Source organism: Zootermopsis nevadensis, unplaced genomic scaffold (assembly GCF_977971745.1).
Source record: "Zootermopsis nevadensis isolate Lab colony 2312 unplaced genomic scaffold, Znev_1.0 Znev_ptg000006l, whole genome shotgun sequence".
Taxonomy (NCBI): Eukaryota; Metazoa; Arthropoda; class Insecta; order Blattodea; family Termopsidae; genus Zootermopsis; species Zootermopsis nevadensis.
Genome location: NW_028259138.1, coordinates 14,443,537 through 14,467,629, shown reverse-complemented (window position 1 = coordinate 14,467,629; position 24,093 = coordinate 14,443,537). Strand labels below are relative to the sequence as shown.

At 41.7% G+C, this 24,093-nt stretch overlaps 2 protein-coding genes across 7 annotated transcripts in view; both read right to left on the bottom strand.

Moving 5' to 3' along the window:
* The window catches only part of Apoltp (Apolipoprotein lipid transfer particle), a 67,107-nt gene extending 60,919 nt beyond the window's left edge, over positions 1–6,188 (bottom strand). The window contains exons 1-6 of the mRNA XM_022066811.2: positions 5,953–6,188; positions 4,619–4,663; positions 1,990–2,150; positions 1,360–1,484; positions 922–1,063; positions 664–816 (exon numbers count right to left, since the gene is read on the bottom strand). Of these exons, the coding sequence (XP_021922503.2) occupies positions 664–816; positions 922–1,063; positions 1,360–1,484; positions 1,990–2,150; positions 4,619–4,663; positions 5,953–6,037 (711 nt within the window). The 5' untranslated portion in view covers positions 6,038–6,188. The remainder of the gene's footprint in view (positions 1–663; positions 817–921; positions 1,064–1,359; positions 1,485–1,989; positions 2,151–4,618; positions 4,664–5,952) is intronic.
* Positions 6,189–6,933: 745 nt separating this feature from the next.
* Positions 6,934–24,093, bottom strand: part of Gfrl (Glial cell line-derived neurotrophic family receptor-like) — a 557,991-nt gene continuing 540,831 nt past the window's right edge. For all 6 annotated transcript variants that reach the window (XM_087343770.1, XM_087343769.1, XM_087343772.1 and 3 more), the window contains 6 exons: positions 19,040–19,297; positions 16,707–16,768; positions 15,695–15,899; positions 13,744–13,889; positions 12,799–12,921; positions 6,934–11,762 (listed from right to left, as the gene is read on the bottom strand). In XM_087343770.1, coding sequence (XP_087199896.1) covers positions 11,562–11,762; positions 12,799–12,921; positions 13,744–13,889; positions 15,695–15,899; positions 16,707–16,768; positions 19,040–19,297 — 995 coding nt within the window. In that variant the 3' untranslated portion in view covers positions 6,934–11,561. The remainder of the gene's footprint in view (positions 11,763–12,798; positions 12,922–13,743; positions 13,890–15,694; positions 15,900–16,706; positions 16,769–19,039; positions 19,298–24,093) is intronic.

Sequence of the window (24,093 nt, the reverse complement as noted above, 5' to 3'; positions counted from 1 at the left end):
GACACCACGCCGCCTCCTTCTGCAAAACGTGACTTATTTGCAAAAAAAATATTTTGACTAAAACAATATTTTCCACATGTCATGGGTCCCACACTTTTGAATGTTATGAACTAACTAAGAATATGGGCAGTACGAAACGGATGTCATTACCTGGTTGTTATTGGTGGGCAAAAGCGCCTGCTTGACGAGGTTACGTCCACTTACTTTTATTTTTATTTTATGGAACAACAGTTTGTGAACCGCATGGGTCCATTATAACAAATTGTAGTGAATTATTTGTTATAAATTTTATTATATTTGTCTTGCCTACATTTGGGGCCTGCTTGCTAGCAGTAAAACATTTGTTCACGCGAGAAAGAACTGTTTGACATTTTACAGAAATTACAGAACTTGACACTTTTACCATCAGAAAATATGTGGCTTCTGATTTCACATTTATTTTCAGAGGAAGGTCTTTTAGTCACATTATGAAAAGCGATGGCCGTAGAACTGGCCTTCGGGGAACTCCATATTTAAAACTAGCGTACAATGTGTTGAAGTCTTTTAAAAATTACATGTTAGAGGAATTTTCTGTGACGTAGCAAAATTTGTTATTACAGCTTTTATGGCATTCAAAGAATTCAACCAACTTTTCGCTTTTTCATGCCATTTGAACGTATTTACCTGTCTGAAGAGATAAGGTGTTGTTTGAAGAATGGAATGATGCTTGTATCTGTAAGTGCAGGAGGAAATATCCTTCTTCTTTGAGATGACGAGGCTCGTCTCTCTGGCCCCCATCAGAGAATATTTCGTTCCACAGAGTCCATTTACATCAGTCTGTTACACGTAATATGTATAAAGTTACAAGCAGTCAAATGAAATGTTTCTGAAAAATTCATCAATGTTTTTTTACTTCATGGGCAAAACATTTAAGCATCTTACATCTGTGCTGTGATGGTCCACATCAAACCTCTTCATAGTGTTTTGAAGTGTTGAGAGAATTCCCCTCTTGAAATTGAGCACCCAACTCGTCTCATTCGAGTGGGGGCATACTTCTGGAATAAGTCCATCAATAAAAGAAAACCTGGAAAAAGAATTCAGTCCACACAAAAATGCTCATTATTCGAGTACTAAGGTCATAAAACCAAACCAAAATAAATACTGACCATTGAAATTTTTATGTTTAATTAAAAAAATCGATTTTATTTAATGGTAAAATAAACTGGCAACAGAATCAAAAGGTCCAGCGCTACGATCAACAAAACTAGATGCATTTGTACTACGTTTGTCCGCGTCTCTCTTCCAGTATCAACCATGCAAATATATTTGCTCTCTGCGGAGACTCTTAGATCACAGGCACAAACTACGTTATACTGTCACCTTAACGGATGTTGACTAATGGCTTGGCTGAATTCTGCTGAATGAGGAATTCCAGGACTCAGAATGTCAGCGTCTTCTTCGCTGTCATACGCCGGTGCCTCTTCTGTTAACGACAGCTGCGACACCTAAGATGAAATTGGTAGGAGAGACAGAATTACAAATAACTTAAATTTTGTGGTACTCAGCGCCAAATATAATCAGACTGATCATGTCAAGGAGGATGAGATTGGCAGGGCATGTAGCACGCATGGGAGGGAAGAGGAATACATACAGACCAGAAGGAAAGAGACCACTGGGAAGACCTAGACATCATTGGGTGGCATGGACTGGATTCATCTGGCTCAGGATAGGGACCAGTGGCGGGCTCTTGTGAACATCTTAATGAACCTTCGGGTTCCATAAAATGTTGGGAATTTCTGAGCGGCTGGCGACTGTTGGCTTCTCGCGAAGGACTCGGCTCCTCGAAGAAAGTAAGCACAGATTTTAACTGCGTATATGCACTGCTAAGATGACTCCTGCCATATACTTATATTCATCCGCTCACGGCGCGCAACCAGAGAACTACACTGTATTCAAAAACATTTCATACTATCAGTAAAAATATTAAATGCAAACTCAGTTTACAATTACCTGAAGAACTCCTTCACACGATGTTGGAAATATCAATGATACTTGTGCAGAAATATACAGTGATGATTTGTTTGCGCTTGTTCCACCAAATAACGTGCTGATTTCACTAGTGTATTCATACACATATTCTGTTGCTGTCAGGTAGGAAAACTTCCCCCCAGCTGAAAGCAATAAATATGGATTTATGGAAGATCTCACATTGACTTAGGCACTAAAGCAAGCAGATATTTAGTACAAAAATTATGTATAAGGGAGATGAGTGAGGCGAAATTCATTCTTGCTTGTAAATGAACAGAAAAGATTAAGAACAAGATTTGAGCAGCTCTGATGCATACCAGGGATAGAAAGTATGAGCTTTTACTTATTTGCATCTGGACAGTTTTCAGCGTATTTCGAGTAGCAATATTACTGTGACAGATTTAACATGGCTACTATATCGACAGTATGAACCAATCAGGAATGATGGTTTCTATGACAATAGGTTGAGAAATCTAGTGAAATTTACAGAATAATGACAATTCACATGGTAATAATTGTATGAACCAAAAAAAGTTATAACTGTGCTGAAAGATTAAATGAACATGTGGAAGCACTTAACCTCTCAAGATGCCAAAGAGTTCAAACTACAGCCTTCAGCAGGAAAAGGAATGTTAATGATTTCTGGTATTCCGTTGGTTCTATATTGGGATAATTTTTAACCTTTAAAGGCCCAGCGTGTCTTTTGAGATGACACCGGTATCCCTAGTTGGCCTACTGCAGACTTTAAGACACAGCGTGCACTGTCAGCACTTCATAAATGTCAAATTGACATCCACCCAAGTACAAAAATGGCTTAGCTGCATCCATAATTAATTTTATTTGCTGCAATATGTACATCTCCAGTTCACAATATTCTCCCTTTCAATTAATGTTTTCCTTTCTGGACCCACAGCTTTTCCATTTGAAACCCATTTTTTCAATATTCGCCTTAAAGTTGTAACTGTAGAATCAAAATAAGTAATTCCTTTAAAAGAGGGAAAATCTTTTTCCAGGTCGGTACCACCTTCCATCAAAAATAAAAATCTTCAATGACGTTGGACAGAGTCATCCACCTCTACATTTCAGACATTTGCACGCTTCCGTGTTTTCCTGGGTATTGACTACCCAACTGTCAACTGCGAAATTATTACTTTAATTTCTTATGCGTTTTATTGTTCTTGACGAAATGTTGCGGTATTTTGCAACCCTTGGAGGTGACCTTTGTAATGTGAACCCAAAGATGTCTATGTTCGGCTTCCTAGTCACATTTCAAATGACATTTCTATCTTTGCTGTGAATTGTTAGTCCACGCTTCTATAGTGCATACATTTATTATTTAGCAATAAATAGAGCACCACTTCTAAAACAACACTCGCTAGTTACATGCACAAAAACATAATACGTAGTTGACTTCAAGCGGTTCTACGTCTGTTCCGGTAACAGCTTAGTGCGCATGCCAGCAATCATCTTCCCGCCCGGCCGTCTTTCCCCAATTTGTGGCGCGCCCAAGCAACCAAAAAGCTAACTATGGACGGATTCCTGCGCAAGTGCGAGATATCGTCCCTTGATACGTACCAACACTCCAGCGCCAGAAACGCACTGTTGGAAACCGTAAACATAGCCTACAACTAAAATGGGGGTGTGCTTACGCTTACATGAAATATTTCCTTTTATACTTGACTCGACACCAGATATAAGTCACGTGCATCAGTTCAAAGTTACTACATGAAACCAGATCGAGACAACATCGAACGTTTTATTTCTAACTCCTATAGAAAAGCCCCACGTCTGAACGTACAAAAAAAGTCTTAGAAACTGACAAGGCGGTGGAATAGGACAACATTAAAAATACTGAATATGCATCGAGAGAACATGTAGTTCGTTGTTTCAGGAAATAAATTGCGAAACTACCTACTTTTAGAGAAAAGTGAAGAATTTACATCATCGAAGTCTCGTTATTGATGGTTTGGGTGCCACGATTCCAAACATAGCGATAATTCTTAAAATCTTTTAGCATTACTCATGTCAAATACAACTGGTAAAAGATTGTTTAACACCTTCAAAAGAAAAAAAAGGGACCTGTGCTCTACCATACTGTGCGTTTGCTTGGAGGAACTGAGAAAAACCAAGAATTATCCCAGCTGGTCTCTGGGTCAGTATTTGATTCCATTATTTTAAGGGACAGAGGTAGGAATGTTAGCCACTCGGCATAATTATGTTTGTAACAGATTAAATGTGGCACTGGCGGAAAATACATTGAAGAATACGTCACTAGCCGTAATAGAAAATTACATCACAAGAACCTGACACAGGTATTATCGACGGCGGCCAATTTGACCGGGCGAAATAACTCGAAGTCGAGACTGTCCCGATAGATATTGAATGGATAAAAATATATCATCTGACAACCGGCAATTAAAGATCTATGAATCTAAAAAACGTTCTAGTTATGACGTAAACTAAAACATACAGCGGATGGTTTATGAAGGACTGGAAACTTAGAACTATCCATTTTCCATAATTAAAATCTGTGCTTTCCTTGGAAAAGTAAAACAACTTTCTTATAAAATTAATGCAGGATGAAAATATTTTCAGACATGCATGTACTTACGAGTGCACGTTGGACGCCCACAGATGCTTGGATCTTTCAGTGGATCTGTAAAAATAAAGCAATGTTTCAAGCAGTGAACAGTATTAGAGGAAAGTTCAGAAGGAGTCACTTCTTACCTACCGGATACTTAACTTCCTTTAACATAATAGACTTTTTAACGCTACTGTTTGTTTGTTTGTTTGTTTGTCATCAGTCTTTCGACTCGTTTGATGTGGTCCTCCATTATGGCAACAGCTAAATTGCCACACGCTGATCTCTGACAAATGTCAGCGCGAATATAGAAGAGGATTACACGTCATAAAATCACGGCGAAGACTGGTTCTGCCACCTCACGAATTTGAGCACGCGTCACGTTGCATTGCTGATTACAAGAGATTAAAAAAAGACGCAACATGCCCGTAACTTCAACTCATACTCCGAGTTCCAAGCTTCACTACTGGACAATAGCACCTACTTCGTTGCACGTACAAAAAGCGAATTCTAAAACATCGACCAGATTTAACTCTTGCGTGCCATATTTGCTCAAATTGCAGTGAGTGAAGGGGGCCTGCTGTATGAGTGTGTCCAATTTTCGTTAGTGTTGCGTGATGCATAAAACACACACTTTGACAGACCCCCTCCGCGATCAAAACGCTCTTCAAATTAAGTTAATTATTTAATTATGCAAAATTATGGAGGAATCACAGACGCTTGTTAACAACTAGATGAAAATATTCTACCGTCCATCAGCACAAGAAAGCCCGATTTATAAAATATAATTTTACGTGAAAGTCTGCTAGACCCGACAAATTACATTTTTTAATATTAGCTTTTGTGTATTTTTTTTTTTCAGTTGAACTGTCAAGCTGGTCGGCTGTTTCCATGCAACTTCTATTCATGTTCTTGCTTCAGACTCAGAGGGTAAAATCGCACTTTTGGACGGGCATAAAATTATAATGGATGTAATTATTACTATTGTTATTAATTATCCGCCTCCAAATGGGGTGTCTTAAGAGTTTCTTTTGTGAAAGGTATTCACGAAAGCAAGGATTTTAAAACAATGAGTCAAGAGTAATACTGAGTCACGTCCAGAGAAACTAGAGAAGAAAATTCATCTTTAGAAAATACTGTCGATTCCAGATATTCTAAGAGCAAGTTGTCTGTGCCCTATTGGACCTGCACGAGAAGCTGCAGGCCATCCAGACGAGGCGTGCAGGAAATTCTGATGCAAGAGTCATTAATCTTTTCTTGGAGGCGGGATTACTCACAAGCCGATCCTGGTGGGTCACATCGATCATTACTGGTTTGAAACACTTAAGGATCTTAAGCCAGTATAAGTGTCTCAGAGTACTCACTTGATCCAGTTCCCGTAAACCGAAGTAAAAACACAGCAGCCACGAGAAGAACTCGTGTGTGTGTCCTACAGCCGGACTCCCTCATCTTCCTCAAAAAAGAATTCTCTGGGTGGTATTTTCACACGTTCCACGGCACAGCACACGCAAATATTTGTAACATCAGAGCGCGTGAGAACACTTCTTCGCTGGCATCTCTCCGGGCGACTGCAGTGCGAGGCCTCCGGCTAATTGAGGCTGATTTCTGACTGGCTCTTCGGTTTCTACGCGACCCCTTCATCCTGGTCAAAGGGCCACGATGACACGACTTCATCAGATAAAGAGCGGAGGGGTCAGAGTACACGCACGTCACATCACGTGAAATTGTGTCAGACCATTTCCCTATTTCAACACACGAACGGAGGGCGCAGATTACGAAGACAGTCCTTCCGTTATTGCGAAAAGGGAATCTTAAAATCTGACATTCTGCTTTTCTTAATTTAGCCTTTGTTTCGTTTACATTATTACTTCGATTGATACAAATAGAGAAATATAAGAATTATTATTTTAAATGTGAACACACACAGATTTTCGGACTGCCCGAAATGTAAGCAAAATATTACGAAGTATTATGAATTATGCATAACTTACCGGAAGACGATCCACCAGAAAGGAACAGCCGAGTGTAATGTAAGTAAAGGCAGACCAGGATCATTTGACCTCGTGGGCAAACAGCTGCAGATCGGCGAGCCTTCAGTCGCAGAAATTTTGAACGCCTTTTTGCAGACAAAACTTGAACACGGCTGCCTCGTGATAATATCCTTTTGCGGAATTCACGAACATCTTAAAATCCCTTTTAACACAAACTTCGTAGACATGTTTCTTTCCACATGAAATGTAAATAATTCTGAGCCCTATCTCATACTCTGAATTGGATCTTTACGCCAAACACAGCTTAAAATTTTACTTGGAAAGCGCAGACAGGGGTGAATGAGTATTATCGAGTAAATAAAACAGGTTTATTGAATAAAATTTACACTTTTCAACAACAGATTTGATGTAACAAAAGGTTCACAGACGTCACCAATTGCATTTCCCACACGCCCTCGCGTGGCACGTTTTCTTGAGTGTACGGAATTTTCCGAACTACAATGAAATCTACTTTATGGCGGGTGAACTGTCCTCGATTTAAGCGATAATAACCTAAGTGACTACACATATTTGAGCTTAAGTAGTTGTGCATTGAGATAATGAGAGAGCGGGGGGGGGGGGGCCTAGCCGATTTATTTGTTAAAGGGGAGTGGCGTCACCAGGGACTTCTGTTGTTCTTTGTAGTGGGCAGTGAATGAGATGCGAAGATTTTGTCTTTCAAGCTCTGCAACTTGGAATGACTACTTCGTTTGAAGGAAAAAGGATCCTCCAAATCATTTACGGACCAACAGGCAATGTCTTCAGCTTTCCTTCCGCCATCTGTTTTAGTTCAGCAGAAATGTTACGTATTAACGTGTCCTCGTTGAGATGTAAGCCAAAAGCAAATCCTCATCTTGTTTTGCAAAATACGCCCAAATTTATTTCTTAAACACGTCACAGGAGTAAAACAAGGGAACTTGCGAGACTAAGTATCCTATATACATATATATAATCATTGTAGTTTAAAGATTAAAAGAAACTAGGATGAAGTCCCGTCATTAAACACTTTGTTGTCAATCGCTTCCTCGGACTGGCAGTAAATGGTAGGACTTTCATGTTTTAATAATTTAATTTGTTCAAAGTAAGTTTTTGCGTAACTTCAGTGGGATAGAAAATCGGAAAGTATTTTACGATTCAATATTACTCACACACATGACAATAAACTGAACGCGCAATCAACACATTCTAATGAACAGAGTCCTCCTTGCCTTGTTCGCGGTCTAAGTGTTCATTCCAGTGCTCACAAAAGAAGACCATCGGTGCATATCTTGATCTATATGAACCGACTTGGATTTGTTATTCCAAATCATGACGTGAATTGCGTATTAATAATGCAGAATTGTTCTTCATGATGAATTAATAACCCACTCAACGAAATTCACAATAAGTTAATGCCCAAATTTGTTAAGGTTAAGGCAATTTTTTGTCTAACTTTTTGAAGATGAACTCAGAAGCAAGGGGGTCCTCGGGATAATTTTAGCCACGAGAATACAACTTATTGGTCCCGCGAGGAATGTTGAAGACAAAGTCTGTTGGACCATCTTCGCCATGCACTGAGCACATCAACGGAAATTATGAAGGTGCTTTGGGAAAACCCGAGCGGACATAACGCGTGTTTGTTGGCACCATTTTGATAGACTGTCGGTCACTTTGCTGATATGACACCTGGGGAGGGACTTCAGGAAGACGTTCATGGCTTGATATTACACTTTGGGAGCCAACACAAATCATCACAGTCATTTCAAAACGGAATGATTACTGCACAAATAACACAAACATAACACACCAGTCGCACACCACGCTTCAATAATAACAATAAAACAATTAAATTAAAAGTTAAATTATAACTATAATCTCAACAGTAATATTTTATAAAAATATACCAATGATACCAACATTAATATCTCTAACATAAAATCACCTCTAATTGATATGCGTCTTTGTTTAAGTAGAGTGACTGAGTGCTCTGATCACGATTTATTCTTGTAATGCGACAGTTTCAGACTCGCATTCATTAAGTTGAAATAATAACAAGAATATAATTAACTGAATATGTCGTGCGTAATCCAGTCCATAAAAGTAAAAGCGAATGTGTCGTGGGTGAGGATACAAGGACTGAAGCCAAATTGTATCGAATGAATAAACTATTTTCCCTTACATCATGGCTGCATGGCTAAACGATTCGCACAAATGCTCAAATATATTCTATCGTTGACATCTGATCGCCCTTAATTATTCAAAATAGTAACACGAATAACACCGACACATATTTTACTGATTGTTTTCTTTGTCAGTCACTTAATTTCACGTAAGCATTTACGTGAAGAGACCGGAGTAACAGAGCGTCATCTGCTCGCTCTCTCGCTCCGTACGTCTTCCGGTGCCGGATTTCGCTTACGTAGATCAAGGAAAAATGGCGGGTCCTTTCTTCTCGTGAACGGACGTACGTTGAGGTGAAAATTTCAAGATGTAACAAACAGCTGATTTCAAATACTGCCATAAGCATTTCAAGCACACAGGATTTCACGACAAAAACACATTTTAAAAATAATATCGCCGATTACTTTTGAGGTCAAAACGAAACGAGGTCACAGAAGCTGAATGCATGAAAGGCATAAGTAGCCGCTACAGTCATTTTTTTCATGAAACAACTTATTTTATTGGAAGGGAAGGGATTAAAGTAGGGTGCAATTGCGCCAGAAATTTCCCATAACATAAAGTATTTCTGAAAATAAATTTATTAGAAGTAAAGAACAGTATTCTAAAAGTGGACCACACTTGGGTCATCAGATTAGAAAATTACACGAACTCACCGAGTGATCATCGATGTCGAGTAGGAAAACTACGAATCGATCTAAGTTCTCGTCAGTCCTTAGCCCGTGCTTTCAATTTTGAAAGGGTCACAACGCCCACGAGTACACCTTACTTTAAAACACGTAAATTAAATTAAATTTCACCGAAATATGAATAATATTTACGCGTGTCTGCTGCACGTTCTAAATATTGTTTACGCTCACATTTTCAGAAGGTCGAAGGAAACGTCGAGTTCCTGAGCTTGCAGTTTTACGTCAGTTGCCGACAGGAACATTCCTGTTTGTCTGTGTTGTTACAGACACGAGCAGTTACTTTAAATGGAATATAATGGAAGATGGGTTAAAAGAATGTACGTTTGCGTGAGATTTAAAAAATTTTCAGTTATTCTCTCAAAAATCAAATGCGGTGAAAATTTATATACGAAGTGCGTCTTAGGCAATGAGACAATAACATATTCCTGAGCCCTGCGATTTCTGAGCAGAATTATAAGATTTCGGAGACCGACTCTGCATCCATCATTGCGGAATTATGAGGTGCGAAGTACAAATTCAGAAATTTGTTGTTCGTTGCCACGGTGACAAAAGTGCGCAACTTGTAGTTTGCCTGTGCTTATAATCTGCTAATAGAATTTGTTTCCGGATGGATGCCAAAAAGTTGTGCAAATTTTTTATTGAAAAAATTACTTTATGTGAGATTAAAGTTTTCATGGCGATGAGGATGTTAATGGCGTTATTCTTATGTTATTCATCTCTGAAGATGCAGACAGAATGTTCTCACGAAACGCTGCCATCTACCGGCAAGTATAAACGACGCCATCTAAAAATTGAAATACTTTTACAGCTGGTCGTGTGCGTGTGTAAGGACGCGGCCTTTGAAAACATCCGCTCGCGTTCACTTCCATTAATTTTTGTGACACCGGCAATTTATGATTTAGGAGTAAGCATGAAGTCCTGTTGTAAAAATTGTGTCGTAAGCTTTACGGACGTCGATGAAAATGGCCGGTGCATAAGTTTTGCCTCTCAATGAAATCGTCACTCGACTCGCCCTGGTAAGAAGCCAACTTGTCCGTCTGAAATATCGCGTCATAAGACTTTGACCAATCAGGGAAACGAGTTCGCTCGTCTTTTGTGCCATATTCGCCTTATAAGGACTAAATGAGGTAAAATCGAATCAATGGCGGTCTTGATTTCGTCAATCCTCGTGCACTCGCAGACTGTGACGAAATTAACCGAAGATTTACTTTTGTTTAGGGCGTTCTGACGTCTTCCTAGAAAAATTAAGTTACCTGCGTACCGGTTACTTCCATAAAAGTATGACATTCGTTTTCTTTCATGGTTAGTTAAAAGAATTTCTGCTGAAGGTACGACAACACACTCGAAAGTCTGTGGCCTTCTTACGACCTGAGACGCGTCCAACTTTACCTGGTACTAACGTAAAACTACACCCCAAAGGACGAATCAAATTAGCGACTGGAATTCTACAACCCGGAAAGGAAATCTTCGAAAATGAACAGAGACAAATTCGTGAGGGCAGTAAACTCTAAAATTCACTCACGACGACCGCCATTCAAGCAGAGGAGAAATCGTGACTTGGCGCAAATGCAATCCACCTTCAAAGCGATGAGGCAGATTCTAGTTTGAAATCCAAAATGGAATTAAATAAAGCGAGGGATGAACGTTCACTTAGAATGAATGGCATGGATTTCTCGTAACCTGGGAGGTCTGAAGTGTATCTAAAGGAACAAGGACCCAGACAGTGGACATTTATACGTCCTCGCTGTAACTGGCTTGAAATACAAACTCCTAAGCAGCCATATTTGTTCGCTGCTAATTGCAATAAATGGATATTCAGTCCACAAAGTCTTTTTGGTACAACCCAATTTAGTAGCTAACCGTTCGTGATAAATGCTGTTCGCCACATCAACTGCAAAGTTCCTGTCCACACGTCACTCGTGCACTTACTAAATTTGTTCAAAAAGCTGCGTTTGCAGTAAACGAATTCTCTGCACAGCGAACACGACAGTCTTCCGGTTTGTTAGGTACGACGTCCGCAACAGAAGTTGTTGGCGTTGGATATGTATGAGAAGAAGAAGGAGAAGAAGCCCGTCAGTGGGCGCTTAGCTCGGGCCGTCACGACGCCAGCAGCTGTTCCAGGAGCAGCACGAAGACGACGGGGATCCCGGTCGAGAGGCGCAGCCCCGAATTCGAATCCGGGACCTTCACCTCCACTTCCGCCATCTTGAAGATGGAGAGGAGGAGGTGAGAATGAAGTTCCGGGTGGTGAGAGTTGATCTTCTCGCTGATGTCGTGGAGTGGTCCAGCGCACTCCTCCTGTAGCCATAGAAACACGCAAGAAGAGGACGCTGGCGTCGTACTTTCGTTAGCATCGGACATGAACCCCGTCTAGTAAAGGCTAACACCTGAAATTCCGTCGTTTACGAGGCACGAATTGTAATTTTTGCTACCTTTATTTTAATTTTAACAATATCTTATAGAGAATATGCCCATGAGTCAAGATTTTAGATTATGTGTTTCGTACAGGAACAGAATGGACTGAATATTTCGACCGAGAAGGACGACGTCACAGGAGGCGGGTGCTTTGTACTCACGACCTGTTAAGAAGAGGATTAGATCAAGGAAACGTGAGATGAAAGTGGCATTTGGCACGCAGAACGTGCCAAATTTTAGTCGTGGTGTCTCGACGGTAACAACGCCTTGGACGATCTGAGAATTCACGGGAGCAAAATTGTACGGGGAATCTTTAGGAAAAAGGATTGAATGGCGCGAATTTGATTCAAGGAAGGCTGTGATGCGCCGATTAGAGTACTTAGCTACTGCTATAATCCTATCTAGAAGCGCCACTTTAATACTCGATTCAGTATTTGTCCCAAAATTATTTATTACATGTTCTATTCGTGAAGCTCTTTCCGGAAAGGTTGGGGGTCACGATTAGGAAACTGAAACAATCCGAGAACTTGGGCTCTACGCGTTTCCTCGTCAGCATACAAGAAACAGGCGCAGTTAAACAGCAGCCCAGTGAGGACATTGAACTATCTTGGCCGATTAACGTAGGTAAAATGAAACTAGCATTTCGCTCGATTGCCCACGAACGACCTGGGTCAGGTGTTGGGCGACAAAAGTGCCTTCCAAATTGCCGAATTAAGGGGCTCTCCGCGTCAACTAAATTTGGGACGAAACTCTCGGTTTATGCTCTGATGTGATCGGCGAAGAATGGACTTGAGTGTTTATATCAGAAGTGCACTAGAACGCAAATAGGCCCGTTGTCAGTGGACGCTCCATCTGATGACGCGTGTTCGCGCGATCATAAGAAGGACCGAAGAGTTTTTAAACATGTGCGTGGTCATACCTTCTCCCGCATCAGGAGGTCGAGTGACGGTCGAGGGTTCGCGCCTCGACTTTCCTTCTTGATTTTCGCCACCAGAATCAGGTTTTCCTTAGTCACGTTGTACAATGCCAGCGTGCACGTGGTCTGCAACACAAAGGAGAACACTTCACGCCTTGCGTTCGCCGATTTATTAAGAGCAGGAAAATAGGTTCGCGATATAAATTCTGAATGTGAAACAGAGCACTGCCAATCCAAGAAGTCAAATGCTTCGATGAAAGAAAAAAATCTTACGGTCTTTCGTCAGTAATTAGAAAGAAGTTTCTTCAAATGCTATTGGAACTACAACACTTCAAACTTAAGGGGAAACGCGTTTAATCTTGGATGTCTTGTAACAAAATTATCGATCTATGGAAACATAAACTTGGCTTTACTATCGTAAACCGCGGTTATTTTATTCGATAATGCTGCGGTGTTCTCCACTGATTACTTTTACGTAAATGTTACAGGTGTTCCGGACATTGAACAATTACTCTGTCGCAGTTCCCTAAGTTTTTATCAGAATCTTGGATTGGGAAAGGCGACCAAAATCCCTTTATTCAGTGTCTTAGCAACCGATCGAGATCAGCTGATTTATAAATTGTGAATCAGCAATTTTTGAAAGGAATGATTAACATGTTTTTGTACGGGCAGAAACTAAGCTACTCCGAAAATTAAAATAAATAAAAATGTAATTATTCAGTTAATGGACTTTAGTTGGAATGACGACGAACATTTGGTGACCATCGGCGGTCATTATTCTCAGTGACACGGCGAGGTACAAGATCGGAAAAGTACAACGACTTTCAAACTTTGTTGTTCGCGCCACATCACGAAGATGACTGTTAAGGAAGCATCTGCTTCGGTCAAAAACGACGCCCCGAACTTACACGAGGCCATTTTTTGGGTCACGGCATTCTGTGAACGTACCTTGTTGGCGAGTCCGTGGTGCATGAAGTCTTGGAGGGAACCCACAGCGTCTTGTATCGAAAGGTTGCTGTGAGGCTTGAGCAGAGCTTCGTCAGTCTCACTGTAGCCCAGGAACAGGAACACGCCCTGGGGTAGTTTGTATGCGTCTGCAATTTGCGAACAACTCTTATGTCTCGGAGCAATCCCACCTCAGTATTTCCTGCTTTTATCTCGCTGCAGAGCTAAAGATCTCACAAGGCCTGAGTTTCGTGACATCGTCGAAGAGGTTAATGCCACAAAATATACAAATAACGAACGCAGGCGACGAGCTCAAGCAAGTTCAACGCATTCTTAATTTCAGCGGAAGGCGGACGTGACCCCATGACCCACTGGAAAGGAGGCTGTGTGTGATCCGAAGTCATTTTGGATTCTCTGTCTCTGCTAGGAATCGAACTCGGGACGGCCACTGCTAACTGGGATAAATATTCATATGACTTCTCCGTTATAAACATGTTTCGGAACTTATTCTGTGGAATTAGAGTTCAATAATAACGAAGTTCGACGCAAAGAACTCTCCTCAACCACTTGCATTAATATATCATCCCCGCAACCTGCAGTTTCGGATTATCTTAATCTTATCTTCCGATTATTCTCCTGGTCCTGCAAGTTCTTGCTACTTCAAATCACGAAAGAAACAAAACACTGACACTGGCACAAGAATGTTATGAGGAGCGGCCACTTCGAAATATGGGAAATATCAAATGTCAGCGAAAGTGTCACGTGTCTCTACTCTTAATTTAATGTTAGAATTGCCTGTGGTTTCAGAAACGAAAATAATCTCAAATATGAAGAGGCAAGAACTCCGTTTGACTAAATACTGGATGTTACGTAATAAAATGATTTCGATACCGAACTAAACCGTGTTCATTGATCCTCTGACGACGCCACGCTATAATCTCACAAACATGTTTACCTAATTTTGCTGATTTATGGGATTTGACATTCTATTTCCGTCTTTGTCACACTCTATGATTAACTTTCAATTCCGCGTTGTCTCTCTCTGTCTCTGACGTGACAGAGGGCGAGAAAAGAGAATGACACAATGCTGGGGTGAGTTGATCGCACGAAATGGAATTGAAATGTTTCGTATTTGCTTTAATTACGTCTGCGCTGAGACGATTATACGTACATTTTCACCTATCACAAACAATGAGCCACGGATGCGAGAGTTTTTGCTGCCGACGGCAAACCCGGACGAAGGCTACACTTTTTTTACACTGTCCTCCAAAGACAGAAATTCTGTCTTTTGTGGGACAGTCGCACTTGTCTGTGTTTCTCTGTAGGCTTATGTTTACCCAGTGATAACACCTGGATTACTGGAAAATGTCTAATTGGGTTCGGTGAACAGATTACTTATTCTCTTACTCGAAAGCAAACATTTTAATGACTCGTTGTTACGCGACACTGCAACGTCAGAATACAGACCAGGAACTGCAGAAACCAAGATGTTCACTGATCAATCCGCCCTTCCGCCGAAATCAAACACGGTTTTTGTGTTTTTGATTATTTTAATATTTCTGGAAGAAAATCGACTTGCGATTTCTTATCAGGCGGTTCACTGACTCTTGAATTCGACGCGGCTTGACTTAGTGCCTCTTAATGGATGATCAAATTACTATTATATCACTTGACGCATTTAAACTGACTCGTCGTATTAGGTAATGAAGTGCTTCGTGCCTTATTGTGTTGCCAGGGGACGGTCTTTCTGGGGTCCTGACCCCGAATCTCAAATGTACAAGCGCACACCGTCGCTCTAATCAAGGGACCGCGGGGCAGTGCCCCAGGACACGCGGACTTTGAAGGAGCTTCCACTGAAGCAGCGAATACCGGCGCTGAGTCAGAATCCGTGCCCGTGAACTTCAACGGCAGTCCTCGCGGTTGATGAGGAATTTAGACGGTGCGACGTCCTCACCTGGTGTAGGGCGCATGCAGATGAAGCGGCCGGAGTAGCAGAGGCAGCGTCCTCGGTACGCCTGGTACGCGGGGGCCGCGTGGTTGTAGAAGGCGAAGTCCGTCTTGCACGGGGCCCTGTCCACGCAAACGGTGTTGCAGCTCAGAGACTCGCCCTCGCTGCACTGACAAAGCTCGGAACACTCCGGCTCGTCCTCCCGGTAGAGCTGCAACAGGGTCTCAAGGATCCATTTCCCTTCTCTTTATATAAAATTTTCATACTACGACACCCCCAACACCATCCGTTGTACCCTGCGTAAGTATCGACCCCCCCCCCCCCAATAAAAAGTCAAGCCCCAAATAAAACGAGTGTCTTCTTGTGTCTGATGGACTCAGCATTTGCATCAAATGAAGAACGTTTACTTTAGCGTATCTTACGGGCTCGTATCAGGCCCCCAGATCCGTAACTCATTTCAGACGTTCATAACAAATACGCGTTTCTTCGTTGTTATGGTTAAAGCCGCGCAGAACTTTCTGCAGACAAATTAAATTATGGAATTCATTCACGCTGAGAAATTAATGGAGATTAAAGGGTTCAGATCTGTACGAATGTATTCGGTCACGGATTTGAAGAAAATTTGTTCACACGAAGATTTTGCCAAGCGACAACAACTCTGTCAACAGAACAGCGTTAATTAGTGCGTTTACAACATTTCTGTAATTGCGAGGGATTTCAGAACTTGTTACGTCTTGCGGGTTGTGGCGGACGAGGCGCGGATAGGTTCCTCTTCGCTGACGCCAAACGAAGAGACGTAATAACGGGAGGTCCTCTGACGCAGAAACGTGCAGACATTTTACCAATTTCTTTACATTCCTTCATTGTCTTCAGATTATCGTAAATGCCAAGCGAAGGATAATAAGAACGTTAATTTTAAAATACGATATTTATTCAGGTGTGAAGCAGGGAGACCTCTGTGGGTCGGGTGGGTACCTCGCCCTAGAGCTGATTCAAGTTGACCTCGTCGGACACTTACCCTCTTCCCCCTCCCTTCTCGGATGTACTGCACGGAATGATCGCGGTGCACAGCACAGAAGCCTGAAAGAGAAAACTCATTTGTACTTCGTAGATCATCGAAAACACACAAACACTCATAATAATGACTCGATATTCTTCTCAGAATTTATACCAATAAAACGACAGTGGGGGTAAGTGGGGAATGTAGCACGCTTCGAGGGGAAAAATGCTCACACAATTCTGGTCGAAAACCTGAAGGGAAAGGGACCACATGGGAGAATTGAATTCACAAATAAATTACGAGTAGCTGAACTCGCCTTCACGTCTCCTACTTAAAAATTTAAAGATCAAGAGAACTACAATATTTTCATCTTGGTCAACGGGAGATATCAACAATATCAATAAAAAAATCCAGGAACGCCCGCGCAGACTACGTACACGCAGGACTTCGTTCACGACGTAATTTTGTAATTTTAAATCTGTGGTGCAGAATTCCGGTACGTTCCGGGACTTATTTTTCGCATCGTCACCTTTTACAATCCTTTTTGTTATCTGATTACACACAACACATCTTCGTACATTTCAGCTCTACGTTACGTCAACTGTTTTACGATGTCACCTTAATTCGCGCGCTTAAATTATAATTTTATAGTTATCCTAATGTTTTGCCGTACTCAAGTCCACTCGGACATTTCTCAGGTGCTGACAGAAACAGTTTCTGTCTCTCGAGTCCTGAAACCTCTGTTCTTTTGTTGCCTTAGTAATGGACCAGCGTCTTCCATGTTTCATCAGCGCCGTGTCATTGCGCTCTTGTTAGCGTGACCCCTTAACAGGATCTAGCAGGGTTCAAAGATTATCCTCTCGCTGTTTGCTACAAGACTTTCATCTGTCTGGTGACGATAACATTCATCTGTTTTAAACATGGAGGAAATGGTATAAGCCGTCCGAAGAAACGCGATTTGCTCTTCGTACACAAACAAATCGCAACAAATCCATAATAAGATACGGCAATGGATTTCTTCCTCAGGCGCGCTTAAATTTAATCTGATGACTGTGCTATCTGATATCGGAACGCAAATCTACCGCGACGGGTGTCGTATGTCGCAAAATTCTCTGCTGAGCTGCGTGTAATAATATTTTTAATAATCAAAGACAGCAAATGTCTACACACGGCATTCATCTTACATGGGATATAAATTACATTCTTCTCTTATCTGCGAAAAAGAGATCGGGTCATGGTTCAACTTCTGTAACGTAGGTGTTGTGTACACGGCCTTCAGCGCTGTGCAAAATGCAGACATTTGCTAATGACTTCAACGGGACAGATTTGCACCTGGCGCTGGGAAAATGTCGGGCAACTGGAAAGACATTAATTTCGATTCCAGGCAATTCGGTGTAAAAAGTCGGGATGCCACTGCAGGAATATGAAGTGCAGATGTGGCGGCACACTGACCGATCATCCCTTGAAATAATTTCTTTGTTCGCGGAGCAAAGATAATTTCAAGGGCAGGCACGAAAAGTAATTTAATCGAATTCAAAACCGGAATACGCGATTTAACTTCATGTGTGCCCTGACCTTCGCATCATTCACGAGAGCCCACACATTTCAAATTTGTGCATCCCTCATCTGGCAAACTCTTACTACGAGCTCTTTTATCCGCCCACAAAATCCAGTTGATTTCCGCCATATGTAATCCACGCAGCTCATAATTTCTTGTTCCAATGCAGCGCCAAACAAGGCGACGAATACAAGAAATACATTTCTGTAATTAATTCAGTCCGACGGTGGAATACAAGACTGAACGTGAATAACGCACTTTCTACCGAACAGGTGGGGGAAGGAGAGGGGGAGGGGAGGGGAGGGGACTGGCTCGTCTTGAGAATCTTTTTGGTGCCAACAGCGAATAAATAACAGACGTCGAAGATTTAATCAGGACGTCAACAAACAACGTTTACTCTCGTGATCTAATATTGTTTTCCCCTCTTTGGGCTGGAGAATACGAAATTTTCGTATTACAGATTCCAGGAGTCGAGGTTTTGGTGGCGATGGAAGGTACTGTTATTATATGTCTCATTAAAGTACGTTCTGTAGAATTTTAAAAGTTCCTCCGTATTCTTGGCTGAGTGTACTGGGTCATCCAAAAGTTCGATTACAAAACGGAATACGTAGGAAAATTAAGACGAACAAACGATTTGTAGGAAACGAATAAAATTGTTTTTCGTCAAATTTACAGGAAGGAAATAAATGTTACAGAAACAGGGCAACAGCGTGAATAAGAGGCCTTGCTCGTAAACAGCTAATTGCGACTCCCAGTTCTGGAACCTTCAAAATTGTTTCCGGTGTCTACTCACGTGGGGGGAGGGTTGTTGTGGTGGTGGTGGGGGTAGTGCTGGGTACTTCCACGAGCTCCGTGCTCTGGGCCCCTTCGTCCGGCAGAATCCTACTTGTCGTAGCAGCCGTGGGCACCGCGAAGGCTGAGACCCCCCTGGGCGTCTCATTTGGTTCGTTTGGCCTCCACGAGGAGCTTCTGCTGCTGGTGGTGATCGAGACCGCTGTCGTCTGAAGCCTCTCCGTTGAGCGCTTCGTGTGGTAATCTTTCTGCGACTCGACTGCGAACCCAGAAGCAACAGACCGATTTTTCTCAACACGGGCAACGCCACGGACGTGGAAGATTAACTGAATCCAAGTTGACGATAAGAAGCAACTGCTAATGGCAGCGGCCGAACATATTGAGAAATCTACAATAGGAGCCCTACTTTAACGCCGGAAAGTCAATTCCTAGGAATGTACAGGACAAGAAAAGGGAGCGAAGAATGCAGACATTGGAGTTGGGCACTCACACAGTTTTAAACGTCTTAAATAATTACAAACTTCTTATAAAATACGAGGCAGAACACCGGCTGTGGGGCACAGCTTTAGAAGGTCGTGGAAGCTGCAAATCTTCTTTTGCTAACTACACGACCCCCCCCCCCCACATTTTAGATTAAATTATATTTTGGCTTAGGTGTGCTGGAAAACGCGACTTTGCTTTAGTCAAAAGTCGGCCGCGTGGGATATCAGGTATTCGAGGCAATTTGTCCTTTGCTTTTCACACCGGGAGGGAGGGCCCTAAATCCTGTAACTGCTTATCAAGGGTGCCGTGGATTCTGTGCGACTTTTATCAATGGGCGAAGCGCAAGTTGGAAATATTTTGTCACAACGGATAAAAAAAAGCGGAACTCCAAATTAGGGAGAATGGGGGGGGGGGGGCGATGTCACGCGTTTAATGAAGCAAAGTGGAAGATTTATCGTGGGATCAGCCACGCCAACTTCTAAGTGCAGCTTCTCTGTCGTACGTCACGTGGACACACACACACCGATTTTGCACTGTGGCGACTGCAGTCATGTTTCAGAACAGCTCCGACCTGATTTTTTAAATTTCACATTAGTAACTTTGAAACAGACGCCAGTGAATATTAGGCAGAGTTTGATGCAAGAATTGTAAGTAGATTATTTCCTCGCCCTAATTATTTAATTTAAATTACAGCGACGATTAAGTTGAGGTGTATTTGGTGACAGCAAATTTATCAGCAATTATAATAAACTACGTTTTCGTATATTATTTTGAATATTTTTCGGGATAAGAATAATTTTGACCGGAGCTACCATCCAATAAACAGACCGAATTTGCAATGCGAATCACACCAACTGCAATCGGCAGGGCAGTTTTGAGCGCGCAAGAGCCAGGTCGAAGGTCACAAAACAAACGCACGCACGCACGGGCATGGAACTTCGTGTCACGAGACAATAAAAATACAGACTAAAATGAAAACGTAATTTTATGCGCCCCACAACATTTGCATGAAAATTATAAAAATTATAATATCTATACAGAAACTGGAAACCAAAATTTGTTTAAGGTGGATTCACCAATAATTCGTATTTATAGACAAAATTATAATGATAAAAAATAAAGTTTTAAAATCTATTCAGGAATAATAACACTTCATAAGAGCGTTAACAACGAAGAACAAGGGAAGAAGCTGTGAGAAATAACAAAATGGCCGCCCTCAGGAAAACGCGGGCAGGTTGGCATAATTAAGAGTGGAAGTCGTGTTTCCCGATCGTCGGGATTGATGCCTTTATTATTTCTGTGCGCTGATGCGAAGCCACTGCACCGCATACGCGCCGGGGCATACGGGAAGCAGGAATTACAAGCAAATGAGGCGTAAACTAAGCGTGAATGGCAAATAAGAGGCACACACAGTCGATGTCGCAACACCAACCCCCCCCCCCCCCCCCCCCCCCCCCCCGGGACGTCCAATCATGCAAACGAAATGAAAAAACACGCTTGCAACTGAGGCCAAGAACGAACTCAACTGTTTTTTACAACATCGTTCGTTTTGAAAACCGACTCAACGTTGGATACACGAACTTAACAACTTCGCCCTGAAAACAGAAGCACTCACTGCCGCCGAAACGTTGGCGTGCACGGCGTTGAAACAACGAAGACCAACATCAAATTTTGTCTGACGACTCGAGTACGGTTTCAGTGACGTAATGAAAGTTGGTGAGGACGATTCACGTATTTGGGCGGAAGTGGCAAGGAAAACCACGGAACATCTCAGTGACTAATCGGCGACCCACAGAAATTCAAGTTGTGTTCAACCCCGCGTGAATCGTCTGTTTTACTGGAATGAACGCTCAGTGCATTCACGAAATACACCAGAGAAACCAAAATCACGCCCTTCCTCAGCGAAAGAGGTCACGGAGTTCAGTATTTTATACCTCACGCAAAATATGTAGGCCTAGGTTAATTCTGCATTTGTACACACGTTTTTAAATAAAGAAATCGCAAATGGTTTCGATGAAGTCAGTTCCTTGATTACTCTCCATCGTTCCGCTTTTCCCAGTCTTAAGTTCGTTCTGCAGTGCAACTTGGCTTTGAAACATCAATTAAACTTACCTTTTGTCATAATTAGATAAGTCTGGTGTGAACTGAATCGCATTTAAGTCTGTAATTAACTTATTTACAACGAGTGAAATTTATACGGGTATGTGTTTACCGACTTATGACGGCAGATGTACTTTTAACATTTTTCTTCCTGCATACGCGTATTTCTCTGGATGAACAGCGTGAACGATGACACGACTAAGGCATAATGAATGGTAAATGGTGCGAAAGAAAACTGCCGTGGCCTAATTTAATACATTCCAGAATCTTCCTAGACGGATTAAAGAAAAATCCCGGAAGACCTCAGACAGCATTCGAACCGCTGTCCTCCGGAATACAAATAAAGAGATAACCACTCGACCGCGACGTTTAATGACGTCTACTAGGTAATGCGTTTATTTATAGACAAAGCGATTCAACGAATGTCAAAATAAAGGCGATAATTGAATATACATTTAAAGGGTGCGATGGTTAAGGCACTCTTAACGAAGTGCCCTCCCCCCCCCTAAGAACAGAAGCCAATTCATCACAGGTGAAACATTACACCAATTCGTCTCTTGTGAAGTGTCCTGGCAAGAAATGTCCACTCTTCTTTGCTGATTTCTTTTCCTGGAATTGGAGAATTGATCGCGTTCCTTCCTTCTTACCGACGATCTACGAGGGACAACTTCAGGACAGAATGCAGAATTATTTCGCTGATTAGTTCTGTGTTTGCACCGCATTATAAGGGGAAAGGTCCCAGGCGAAAGACAAGGAATCATCCGTGTTACTTCGGCAAACACTTCGAGAAACGACGAATAAAACGTCTTCTCTCTTACGAGTGCGGTTTAGTGATGCTCCAAACACTGGAATAGCAGAATCGATTAGATAAAATGCATCATCAGCCTCTTCCAGAGAGGCCATCTTGAGGCTTTCGCCTGCGGCGAGATTAAGGCCGCCATAAAACCACAGGTGAGTCGACGAGGCGTCTCGACACACCACACACATTGAAATGCCACGACTGAGTGTGGTAAAAGAACTGGCGAGGAAAATTGTACGATTGTGTCTGCAGAAGTCGATTGCTGGCAAGTACAAATTTCTTTCGTCACTGTCGAGTCCCAGAGGTGGCGCGGTTTTCGATTTAACAGAAAAAATTTCGTGAGACGTGAAAATTTCGTTTGTCTGTAGCGGCCCTTCAAACTGTTCGACCACCGCTGACCACTTCTGCGGCAGCCAACGTGATTAACCTCCTCGGATGTCGCTCTATGCGTGATCTCAGAATTCTCCTTTCAACGAAACTCAGATAAACGCAAAAAGAGTGACGATTTACATAATGTAGTCGTTGCTATGGCAATAGATTTGTACCGTAGCACTCTGGTGCACTGTCTTATATTTTACGTAATACGTAGTAATAAAGATTATTTACGAAACGAAACGCATATTGCACGTGATTTCCTCGTAACAACTTATTCACTTGGCGAAATTTCAATGAATTCGGTGTTAACGCCGTGCCATTTACAGGTCACAGTATTTTTAACTCGCGATAAAATCAATTACGACCGCAGCTACACCAGCGCCACTCCATTCAACGTCATTCTTTGTCTATAAATGAAGGACGTTTCGATTACGCGAGGTTAATGTAGCCTGTGTCTAACAAAGACGAGATCTGAACAAAAAGACAAACTACACCGTGTACACGCCTACATATTTTTTAAAGAACCTTGCAAATGTCTGCCAACGTAAAACGAGTGTTGCCAACATGGTGCAAGACTTCTCTCTGTCTTTTAAAATCAATTAACGCTACTACAGCGAAGTCCTTGAGGTTATGTGTGAGAAAAGGAGAAAACTAGTTTACTAAGTAAAATTACTTTGTACGTCGAGTAAATATTGCGTTGGTGGCAAGTATTACACGTACTTACAGTTTGAAAGAATCTACTTATTGCCTCTAACGGTTGAAAGTCTATATATCATTTTATATTCATTGTAGAGTGTTAAAGAACCTTTTTATTTATTATAATTCAACTGCATTTATTTTAAACGTACTATAGACCTGTAAACGTACATCCTAGTTTTTCCTTAAACATATTATTACGTTTTAAACAAAGCCACTTAAAATGGAGAACCGTGAATAAAAATGTTGGCAGAAACATATCAAACACATGAATGTCAATACGCGATAAAATCACACCAATTATTTGCGTCATATTTACTTCTGAATGCCGCATGTGCTGACCGATGTTATTTAAGTGACTTGGCAAAGTCGATAATGTCAAAATTGGTGCCGGTAACTAATAAAATTAATCCACGGAACGTCTCGTTCGAGAGGTCACATTCGGATATCAATTTTCCTTTCGATCCTCGTGGTTTTCATCAGTCCCTCCAGAGAAATGGCGGGACAATATCATTAAATTATGTTACATCGTTTGTTTGCATATTATTTCCAATTCACCAATTATTAATCACCCTGTAATTCGACGTTTTGTACTGAGTTAC